At 42.8% G+C, this 12,581-nt stretch overlaps 1 protein-coding gene across 3 annotated transcripts in view; it reads left to right on the top strand.

Annotated features, from left to right (window-relative positions):
• Positions 1-12,581, top strand: part of LOC144755726 (interferon-induced protein 44-like) — a 210,437-nt gene that overhangs the window by 106,665 nt on the left and 91,191 nt on the right. For all 3 annotated transcript variants that reach the window (XM_078644922.1, XM_078644929.1, XM_078644939.1), the window contains exon 4: positions 9,636-9,831. In XM_078644922.1, coding sequence (XP_078501048.1) covers positions 9,636-9,831 — 196 coding nt within the window. The remainder of the gene's footprint in view (positions 1-9,635; positions 9,832-12,581) is intronic.

The following is a 12,581-nucleotide window of genomic DNA, read 5'->3' as shown; positions in this document are numbered from 1 at the left end:
GTGGTGATTTGAACTGGGTGGTCCGCCCACGCTAAGGAGCGTCCTGCCCTAGTTCAAGATAGAGACCATAAATAGTGGTCTCGTGAAAAAAGGTGCGTTTTTCTTTTTTGAAAAAACCTGTGAAAAGACAGGGAAACAAAGAACAGGAAGGGGTCACACACTGGGGTAGACAAATTGGATTATACCACATATAACACATACGTTCATGATCAGTGGCACAATCGTAACATCCACGCGTGGAGTCATGCCAGCATATCAATATCGTGTGTAGAGCATATCTATTGCGTGGATTGCAACAGTACTACAGTGATAAGTTGCCGGGTAGTGCCTTTCAATCGAAGGGCAGGCGCCAAAATGAGGGGTGTCGAGAAGACAATATCCAATGATGTATCAAGGATAATAAAAAAGCACTGGAACATTCTGAACACAGGCAACCTCAGATTGAACAAACCCCTATTTTCATTCAAAAGGGCACGAAGCATAAAAGATGCAGTGGTCAATACAAGACCCCTAACGGTATACCCGAGAAAAGAAACACAAACAAACCTATGGGGTCTACCGAAGGTAACTGGCCACTATAAATGCGGAAGTTGCAGTGTTTGCCCCTTTACCACAAATACAAAAACATTACTTTTGGAACCAAATAAAGTGTGGACAATCAGAGGGCAGACCAATTGCAATAGCGAGAACGTCATCTATAGATTGACATGCCCTTGTGACCTACATTATGTAGGAATGACCAGTAGAAAGATAAAACTACGCATCGGAGAGCACAGGAGCACCATCAGGTGCAGGAAGACAAATACAAAGCTCACTGAACATTTTTTGTCCATAGGTCACACTGCCGATGACATCAAATGGACAATCATTGAACAAGTCCAACCAGGTACAAACTTGATCAAACGTCTATTTGAAAAGGAACAGAGGTGGGTCTACAGACTTTCCACGCATAAAACCGGTTTAAACGACAATATACCGTGGAATAATGTATTGACATGAGGGTTCATCAAAATCCAGACTGCGCCCACTGCACTGAATCACTATGTGCCCGTTTCTGTTCTGTTTTATTTAATTCATATTCAAAAAAAGCGGTAATCCTGCCCCCTTTCTTTGTCCTGAAGTATTCTCTGTGAAATATTACCCTGTAATTATGTCCCAATCTGAATTGGTGTTTGTGCCCTCACAAACGCAAAAAAAACCCTAGAATTATGCCTCAGTTTAAATTGTCTCTGCGCTCACAAAACGCTGCTTGCCCGAGATCAAAACACATCGTTACCATAGCGATGTAAACAATGACTCATTTGTGCAAGTGTAGTCCTTTCACTATGTTAACCAAAACATCGTGAGTGGCTACCACTAGACCACGTGCTTAACACACGTAACCCGGCCACGCCCAACTAGGAAGTGCTCACATTACCGGCAGCATTCAGGTACCCGAGACACTCTACGGGGCACGCCGAGCAAGAACCAAGTAGGTTTTTCGGTCTGATGAACAGAAGCGACAAGTAAGTACACTTGATGGATCGAAATGCGGTAATGATTGACCGCATTTTTTCTTGAGGCTATATTCGATTGTCAGCACTCTGTGACTACATAGCTGACAGTAGATACATGTTTTTCTACCTACAGGAGACGGAATCCTGTCAACTTGGTAACGCTGGTGCCCATGAAGCGATAGTTCCGCTTCTAAGCGTAAGCACTAAATAACTAGCCGCCTCCATGCAATTGAGACGGTTTCTTTTCACGACTGCTCACAAATGTCTGGCAGCCGTTCACATCGCAGCACGCTAATAGGTCACCCTCCCATTTACCGACCCCTGGTTTTCACATATTCCAGACGCCAAAACCATCTCGACACCCCTCATTTTGGCACCTGCCCTTCGATTGAAAGGCACTACCCGGCAACTTATCACTGTAGTACTGTTGCAATCCACGCAATAGATATGCTCTACACACAATATTGATATGCTGGCATGACTCCACACGTGGATGTTACGATTGTGCCACTGATCATGAACGTATGTGTTATATGTGGTATAATCCAATTTGTCTACCCCAGTGTGTGATCCCTTCCTGTTCTTTGTTTCCCTGTCTTTTCACAGGTTTTTTCAAAAAAGAAAAACGCACTTTTTTTCACGAGACCACTATTTATGGTCTCTATCTTGAACTAGGGCAGGACGCTCCTTAGCGTGGGCGGACCACCCAGTTCAAATCACCACGGTCCTGACGAAAACCCTTGAATCCATGTATGGGTTGAAACATGTAGACCTTTTTAAACAATAGTTTTGTATATTCACATTCACATAGCACACTTTTGCTATTTTTATATATTTTAAATACTACTTTTGACACCAAAGCCTTCCTAATTAGGCAAAGGTGCCACACTTTAATTTTACCAAGGGTTCAAGCACTCAAGAATAAAATACTTGAAGTGAGTAGTGTTGGTCCTGTATGGAGCCCCTGGGACCACCACCTCCCCGGGACTTTGCAAAAGTTGGGATGGGGCCGTACAGCACCCCTCTTGGAGCCTTCGATGGTCCTGGGAACTGCCACCCCCCAGGGCCGGCTCCTGCAGTTTCCCGGGGTGCCCACCCCGCGAGACACTGTTGTTTGCTTTGGTAGGTCGGGAGCACGTCTCCGGCCCTATCATAGCAAACTCTGGTTTGGATTTTGGAAGAGAGCAGGGAAAACTGCTCTCTCTTTCAAAATCCAAAGCAGATTGCTTTTCCATACGGGGAGCTGCATGTCAGCAGCTCCCCATGTGGAAAAGCAATGCCGGCTCCTGGAGGACGCGGGGGAGCCAGCGGGACCGTGGGTGCATTGGGGCTCATCCCACGGTCCCCAACGAAGTGACCAGGCTCCAGGGTATGGAATCCCTGGCGTTACAAGTAGCCCGGGATGGGGGCCACATGGTCCCCCTCCCCTAGGAAAAAATAAAATAAAGGATAAGAATGCCCCGGAGGATGGGGTCCCCTGGGCGAATATAAATTAATGGTAGGAGCCGGGTTTTTTTTCGCTACAATTTGGAGTTGCGGCCAGAGCGCAGCGCTCTGTGCGGCCTCCAGGTGTGAACACGAGAGGTGTGCGGCTCCCAGCGTGGCCCTCAGGTGTGAACGCGAGGGGTGCCTGTTGCATACCAAACACGCATCCTTCACAACTTTAGCAATAGGATCCGCGTAACGATCATGCTTAGTACACAACTGGTACGCGACTAATTTCTTCTTCCAAAAAAAATATATAGATATTTATTTTAGAGGATACAAAACATTATATAATTTAAAAAAAGAAAAGGAAAACATATTAAAGGATATTAAATTCCAAAATATTACAAAAAACCTCTGAAATTCACCAAATAAAACATAGGTTTCAGATACATTATAGTTATAAATTGTCATTTAAAAAACCTTTGAAATTCACTGAAAAAACCATAGGTTTTAGGGACGTTATAGTTAGAAACTAGCATTAAAAAAACCTTTGACATTTAATGAAAAAAAATAGGTTGCAGAGACGTTATAGTTAGAAATTAGTATTTAAAAAACCTTTGAAATTCACTGAAAAAAACATAGCTTTTTGGGATGTTATAGTTAGAAATTTAATGAGGAAACACAGATGATGGTGACACTAGATGTCGCCTCACTTTACACCCTAATCCCTCAGGATGAGGCATTACAGGTGTTAGAACTATATCTAGACCAACGTGACAGACCCCACAGGGTACCCACCTCATTCATTCTATCATTGGCGGAAATAACTTTACGAGGCAACTATTTCAAGTTTGAGAATGCTTTTTTTGTTCAAATCAAAGGCACTGCCATGGGCTGTCCTTATGCGCCGGAGATGGCGGTGCTCTATATGGCACAGTATGAAGAAAGATTCATATATAATAACAACCCATTCTCTGGCAACATAAATCAATGGCTAAGGTACATTGACGACGTCTGGCTCCTGTGGCAGGGGAGTCAGACCGAGCTCGAGCATTTCCATGACTGGCTAAATTCCAGGCATAACGACATCAAATTTTCAATGGAATCCAGTAAAAGTAAAATTACTTTCCTGGACGTTACAGTCGGCACCCGCGTAGACACACTGACAACCACTATACACAAAAAGGAAACAAACAGAAACACCATTCTACATTATAGAAGCTCACACCCACAGTGCTTGAAAGAAAATCTCCCTTACGGACAACTGTTGAGAATAAGATGCAACTGCACAAATGTGGCAGATTTTGAGTCCCATGCAACATTGTTTTGTGCTGAAATGGCGCAAAGAGGGTACCCGAAGAAACTATTAAAACATTCCAAGAAACGGGCCAGATTCACCCCAAGGGAAAACCTTATCCAGATTAAAGAAAAGGGTGAGTTAGACAAATTGGTTTGTGTAACAACCTTCGGTTCACACACAAACCAATTTAAACGCATCATTCTAAAAAAACTGGCACTTATTGGAAACTTTGGAACATCCCCTACAGAAACCCATTTTCGTCATGCGCAAAAACACAAGTATAGGCCAACAACTGGTAAAAGCGGACAGTTATATCCCTAAACAGAAGAGCGACCTGATAGCACAATGGAAGCTAAAACCTATATGTGGGCACCACAAATGTGGCAATTGTGTGTCTTGTTCAACGACATTAGAAGGCAATGTGTTTGACCATGACGGGGTCAAATGGAAACATGAGATGTTCACTAATTGCAAGACTAAGAATGTGGTCTATGCCGTGCTGTGTCCTTGCAATAGAGTATACATTGGCAAAACTTATCAATCCGTCAATGTACAGATCACACAACATCGTTCAAGAATAAAGAAAAAAGTATCAAATGCACCTATGGTTGAAAATTTTTTAAGTAACAACCATGGTGAAAACGATTTCAAGTGGACAGTATTAACATGGGTTGATCCTAAACATCAATCACCAAACGTTGAGGCTGCACTATTGCGCAAAGAGGCGTACCTCATCATGAAGTTCGACAGTGTCAACAAAGGACTGATTTGCTTGAGTGAAGTAAATAGGGCATAGTAGTAATGCACGTTCCCAAAACGCTGGTGTCGTAATTCGATACATTTGCTTGACACTACAATCCCCATAATACAGTGTAAATACTAGTAATGCCCCTGACAGGTCTGATTGACCAACACAGAGTCACGTGACCGGGAACCCGATACAGATCACAACCGCGCATGCACGGCTCCTCCTGTTTGCAAGAAGTCACGGGCGAGAGATATTGACAACGCGGAAGGCTTCACATTTAACGGTGAGATCCGTATGCTGTTTGACGGGTAAATTTATTTATTTCTAAAATGAAGAGCCAAGACAGTGATCTCCTCCTTGTGTTCCACAGGACACACGACCTGGCAATTCAACTAACAGCGGTATTCATTCCCGCTCCCCTGACATTTACGGACAAGTAAGTCCTTTCCTTCAATATTGTTCCCGCTGCATGCAATGGGTCAAAAGGTTTTCCCCCTGCGTATAGATTTACACGCCGCTCCACATTCTCTTTCAGATATGTAAGCTATACTCGACACTTGGAGTCAAACTGAAACGGTTGTCCAACGCAGTGCCAGACCAAGAAAGATAAAGGTAAAATAAATAGACTGCCCCCCTTGAACGCAGGCAGAGTTCAGTCTACACTATCAACATAGTGTCCTCATTTGCGCTTTACTCTATTGCAGTGTGACACCCACGGCTCGGAAGACATTCTAAAGACCAGTGCATCCTTGGTCAGAAAAGGTATGCCGCATCCTTTGATGCAATTCTCTTTAAGGCAATCCAGAATGGATCGAGGTTCAATTTCTAAAAATTATTCCCCCCTTTTTTACGTAAACAGTTCCCATGGATATGACTCATCCTGCCCTGATGAGAGTCCTGTGAATCAGACAGAGAGACTCGAAACGCGTCGGCATCCAGGCATCCATCTATTTATTAAAGAGATTGTACCAACGGCATCTGTTTATCCCCTGATTAAAACGAATTAGAATATAGCAATACTTTAACAGGGACAAGGGTGGTTTCAAAAAGCTTTTTTACCCCCTTGGAATCGATTTGACAATTGCAGTTTTTTGTATTGTCTCTTGGAAACTGTATAATGATGTGCCTAGATTAACTTGTGAGCACATTTGTTTTTGTATTTAAATATGTTTATTTCCACATGTTTTTCACTGTAAATATTGAGTGTTTGTGTTTCAACATTTTTGTGTGGCATATTGTGAAATTGATGATGTTCTTTCTCTGGCTTAAAATGAAATAAGTTTTACAATTCATCAAAAAGAAAAACAACATAAATCAAGTGTCAGGATAAACTAATAAAGTTTGGTTTATCCTCTTTCATGCATCAATTGTTTGAATTAACATTAGAGGCATCAGTAAAAATCCCCCTTTTTGTAGCATTTTGCGGCCCAACCTACCCTCTTTCCCACAAGGCCCAACCCCCCCTTTTTGCAATAGTTAGAAATTAGCATTTAAAAAACCTTAGAAATTCCCTGAAAAAACCATAAGTTTCAGAGTTGTTATAGTTATTTTGACGTTTCACTCGTACAAAACCAGTGAAATTTGGCTGTTATAGTAAGTTGAGCTAACTATAACTCGCTCGCCTGCAATGCACTACTGATGACATCACATATTACATCACTCATGACTTGGTTAGTGGCATCACTCATGACATCACTGATGACATCTCAAATGAAATCACTGATCATCCTTGTGATAGAGTGGCAGACTTCCTCTCACCCTAATATAACCTTTGATAGACACACTCTAAAATACAAGCTAACATTTTCAAAACAATAGACACACCAATATCAGTTACAACATACCCATTCACTAATTCCAAGATCTACATAAACATCCACTCATTCACCAACAGTCCTATACAGTCGCTCATACATGCACTCACTAATCATATGTACTCCTACACCTATACATACACCCACTCATCCATAGAGTTTCTCACACACATTGTAGTGTAGTTCTTATATTCCCAATAGGCTCTGCGCATTGGAATAATATATCCTATAGATTAGACGTAGGACTGAGGTCGACTAGGTCTCTATCGAATATATTATACTTAATTGTGAGTGCCAGCTAGCTCAGAGGTCACTAGAAACTTTCTCGAATACACAAGAAGGGATTAGTTTCTGACAACCGCATAAACACAGCAACTTTGTTTCCCAAGAATAATTGTACTTTCAGTGTCGTGGAAACAATAGATAGATATTTTACTCAGTCAATCGTGCATGCTTCGTTTCCACAGAGGTGCAGAGAAATAGAGAGACAGGCGTTTTCAATAAAAGGATTTATTGAACAGTCTTCTTTCTCATGCAAGTAAAGTGAACTGCTCCAATCTTAATACAGGCTGCAAAGTATATTGCGTACAGCGAGAAGAGTATTATAAAATAATACTGTAAAAGCATTGTATGGTTTCTAAGCCATAAGAATGCATACATAAATAACAATGGCTAAAAGTACTCAACTGCTGCTTCTAAAATACACCTACCCCAATGTACCTAACCTAAATCTAGTACGAGGGAAGAAGTAAGTGTGGTGTAGTATAGGTTTAGTATTCTTTGCCAAGAATCTATCCAAGATTTCTTTTAGGGTCCAATCAGCTCCATACCTTAGTTTAGAATGAAGGAGGTCTGGTATCTCTGTCTCGTACTCGATTTCCCAACACCCCGCAAGGGGAGCTTGGAAACACTGGAGCTGGATTCTCGGCAGGAGAAAGGCAGCCTCTGATCAGTGCGTCAGCTGGAGGATCGGCTTCCTTCGGCACTTTCTGTAGCGAGCTGCGTCGGGCAAGTAGATAGTCGAACTGCTCCAAACCACTGTGTGTTTGCTAGAGCAAGTGAAAACATATTTATACCTTGAAGGTGCCTAGTTTGACGTAAAGTCAGGCATAATAACATCAGAAAAGAACCCCAATGGAATGGCAGTTCTTTGAAAACTCCATGAGTTCTTGGACCAATCAATATTCAAGCAAGGGGATGTCCCTGACTGCTTAAGCCAATTTTCCAAGAAATTATTGTGACATTTCTGTACTGGTGGAAGTAGCCATGCCTGTATTTGGACTGCATGGGCTATGTCTAAATATGGGTATGATTTCTAAGGCTATATTAGGGCAATTTGAATTGTACCTATATAAGGGCATGAATCGGGAAAACTCGGGTCCTAAAACGCCATACAACAACATAGTCACACATGCAAAGAAAGTACCAAACATCCATTTACTTGTGTATACATTTATACACATACCACCGCACTTACTTGTACAGAAACTAACACATGCACATTATTGCATTTTGCGATTCCTTAATTGCGAAAAATAAGGAATCGCAATTAAGGAATTGTAAAATGCAATGCATCAAGAATTTGTATTAAATTTTGTGATTTCTTATTATTCCTTAATTGCGACTCGCAATTTGCGAGTCGCAAATAAGGAATACCTCCCCATTCATTCCTATGGGCCTAGAGGCCCATAGGAATGAATGGGAAGAAATTCTCAATTTGCGATTCGCAATTAGCGAATCGCAAGTTGAAAATGCGATTTCAAGGGTGCAGGGGTGTCCAAAGGACACCCTGTTACACCCCTGAAATCAATCTGTGCACATATGTTGTGCCCACACATGCCCTTAGGGCATGTGTGGGCACAACATGAAACTTTGAAAAATGCACAAAAGTGCATTTTTCAAAGTTTTCGCAAATTACCATGAGGTTCAACCTCATGGTAATTTGCTCCCCTTAATTGCGAATTCGCAATTTTGAAATGTGTCATGCATTGCATTTAAGGAATCGCAAAATGCAATTCCTTAAATGCAATCGCAATTTGAGAATTCGCAAATATTTGCGAATTCTTAAATTGCGAGGGCCTTGAACCTTCATGCATTCCAAAAGAGGATTTTTCGATCGCAAACGGCCAATTTTTGCGATTCGCACCGTTTGCGATCGCAAAATCCTTTGATGCATGTGCCTGTTGCTCTCTTAAACAATCACTTATAGAAACACACACTCATTTATACAGGTACTCTTCCAATCTCTCACTCTCACATATACTCACTTACATACACTAATACTCACATATACTAGTTTAAAACATATGTAGTTACTCATAAAGACACTACTGAGACATTCATTCAGTCACCAACACACGCATACACACACTCATCCACCCATACAGTCCTGCACACATGCGGTCTTCAACACATACACACAGTGACTCACTCATTCATGCATCAATGTACTAAGTAATACCCCACACCGAACCACACAGACACTCAGACACTCATACTGATACTCAAAAAACCCAACTAATAACCCGTATAGACACTCATGTAGCTACTCACCAACCCATGCAGCCACTTAAGTGAGAGACTGATACAGATATTTACACATTTATATATTACTCACTAACCCATGCATTAACTAAGATACACTTAATCAGTCAGTTATACAATCAGTTTCACACACACAAAATCACCCATTTAGACACTTATATACCCACTTATTCTTCAAACGACCTTGACATATACATGTGTATAAAATAGAAAATCTTGCGAGGATGTCCACTGCTTTTACCTGTTTTTAAATTCTTTTTTTTTTTACACCTTGAATTTTAATTTACAATTTGTTTTCCTCATAGGGAGAAAAAGCGGTTGATGGAAGTGGCAAAGAATTATAAACCCTCTTTAAACACTGTATCCCAAGCACGTGTTTTAGTAGTTGGCCCAGTTGGAGCAGGAAAATCTAGCTTCTTTAACTCTGTGAATTCAGTTTTTCGAGGCCACGTGACAAGCCAAGCAATAGCTGGATCTGATGCTACCAGTGTAACAACTAAAGTGAGTATTTAGTCCTAAAGCAACGTGTTGCCTATTTTATATTAAGATTTTAACGTTTTGCTAAATGGGTTTTGTGTGTCTGAGAGTATTAGTATTGAACTTTAGTAATAATAGATCTGAATTTTGTGAACTGATGAGGTCTAGACTACAGGCAAACCTCACTGAATGAGGGAGTGAAGTGAGCAATAGTAGAGGTGGTTGAGAGGTTTCTGCTCGGAGAATGACGTTAATAACAATGGCCAAATTCTACTTTTTTTAGCATAATTTTCAAAGATCTTCCTTTGGAGGCCATAGGTTTTACAGGCAGTTTTAGTAATCTGTATGCATTATGAAATGCCATCTTATGGGTTTTCAAAATATAAAAACACATTTTACTTGACAAATGGCTTCCAGTTGCTTTCTGTTTCCCATTGCCCCTCTTGTAAATAGATTCTCATTCCTACATTATGACTAAAAATATAATGTTATGGTACTGGATTGGAAAATAAATACTTACACACATCAAATGGTGTCAGATCCGTCAAGACATAACCACTAACCGTAGCCTTCTGGTTGACAGGGACAATGCAGAGATGACAGTCCGACCACTCCCCGTTGTATTCTCCATGGGGACAAGTAGAACAGCCCACCAAAAGTGAATACAAAGGGAAAAGGGGGAATGGGTTAAAATAAGAAAGACGAGCTGCAAGTGCAGGACGACCTTCTGGCTGAGACTTCACCAGAGGAAACAGTTATCAGTGTGTCTTGCAAGGCCAATCATGGTGTGTGCAACTTGCAGGTTAGGGAAGAGGACACAAGAGGTAACTAAAGAATTCCCCTCCTTCTGGCTGCTTCCCACCTGCCTAATTCTTCCCACAATAATACTTTCCCATGCAACACACATGCTTGCTGGGCTGTTAACAAAACACAAGATTTAGATGCATCATTCCTGCATCATACGTCAGGAGCTGGCCTGTGCACACCCCCATCTGAAAATCCATGGAGAGGTTTCCCAGAAGTCAAGAGATATCTTCTCTCAAGACTTGTTGCATTGTAAGGCAAACTAATTACCTAAACTTAAGTATACAAGATATGCATGCCTGCCCAGATATGCAAAGGAAATGCACATGAGCGTGTCCATGAGCGTGTGCAAAGTAAGTCTTGATAATGCCAAAAAACTTAAAAATTATGAAAACCACTTAGTCACGAGCACCACCAAATCTGAACAGTTGTAAAGTGGAGGGTGTGGTGCGCTCTGAGAGGAGTGTGCGTCACTTACCCATCAATACTCTGGTCTGTTCCGGGGCCTGGAAAGTGTCCGTAGAGTGGGCTGAATATCAGTAAACCCACGCTCCTCGTGTCAGTGGCAGGGGACTGTAGAATGACATCGGGCAGTAGGAAAGAGACGTCGGCCTCAGTGGGCGTTCACGTCCAACAGGAAAAACCAAAGAAGCTGACGGCCAAAAAAGTCTGGAGAAATTGTCAAGCACAGTGGTCACGGGCAGAAGGCCTTTATAGTCCCCATCATCAACATGGCCGTAGAGATCACAGCTGCAGCGATATCCAGTGCCTCAAAAGATACAGGGATATGAAATCCCTAATCAGGTCAGTGCTTAACACAGGGGTCTCCCTCCAGTAGCTTGTGAGCTACTGTAGCTCTCCAGCTACCTCTGAGTAGCTCACCTGTGTGCAGCCCAGGTTAATACATTAGAGAACTTGAGCTTGGTCAAATTAGTATACATACAGGAAAATTATAATTATACCACACTAATATTATTAGTAGCTCTCTATGCGTTTCATTGAACATAAGTAACTCTCAGTACAGAAAAGGTTGGAGACAGCTGGCTTGACACATGCATGCATTCCGAATTCATACTCCTGTGACCCTGCTATACCTCACAGGTCATGCTTATACCCTACCACTTGGGCACTCAACCCCAGTAGAAACAACAATGCCGCCGAACACCACCCACGGGCAGTTTTACTGCTTACACTGCCGACAATCCTTCACAATCAACAGCGCCCCCACGACCGCCGAACCCATGCCGGAAGCCCGAACTACCGAAGCCCTGACATGCATCCTCCTCAACGTGCGCTTCCTACACAGACACGCCATAGAGATCTGGGACCTGCTTGACACACTCTTGCCTGATGTCGCTTTCTTCACAGAAATGTGGACCTACGCCACTTCTTCCCCCGACGTCAGCACTGCCATCCCCGATGGATAAAAGATCCAGAGAAAGAAAACCCCCACCACCCAGGAGAAGGACTTGCTATCGCACACAAGAGCTCCCTCCGACTCTCCATCTCCAGCACGAGCGACCCCCTCTCCACCACAGAGCACCTCCACTTCCAGATCCAAACCAGCCCCAGAACCACACTGCGCAGGACCTTTGCCTACAGACCCCCCCTGGACACCGTGCCCTTTCTACAACCACCATTGCCGACCTCATCTCACCCCACACCGTCACCTAAATGGTCTACATCCTCATCGGGGACCTGAACTTCCACCTCGACAACCGCAGTGACCCTGACTCCACCGCCCTCCTCGACAACCTCACCAACCTTGAACTGAAACAGCTTGTCCCCACCCCCACACACAGAGCAGGACACATCCTCGACCCCATCTTCGCAGGAGGGACAAACATCCACCTCTGCCATACCACGCAGCCCCTCTGGACAGACCATCTCTGTGTACACTTCACCTTCAACACCACCACCCTACCCAAACCCACCCTGCGCCCGCCACGAAGTAACTGGAGCAAGATCAC

The sequence above is a fragment of the Lissotriton helveticus genome, chromosome 1_1, assembly GCF_964261635.1.
Source record: "Lissotriton helveticus chromosome 1_1, aLisHel1.1, whole genome shotgun sequence".
NCBI classification, from domain to species: Eukaryota; Metazoa; Chordata; class Amphibia; order Caudata; family Salamandridae; genus Lissotriton; species Lissotriton helveticus.
This window is presented reverse-complemented; position numbering and strand designations above follow the sequence as displayed.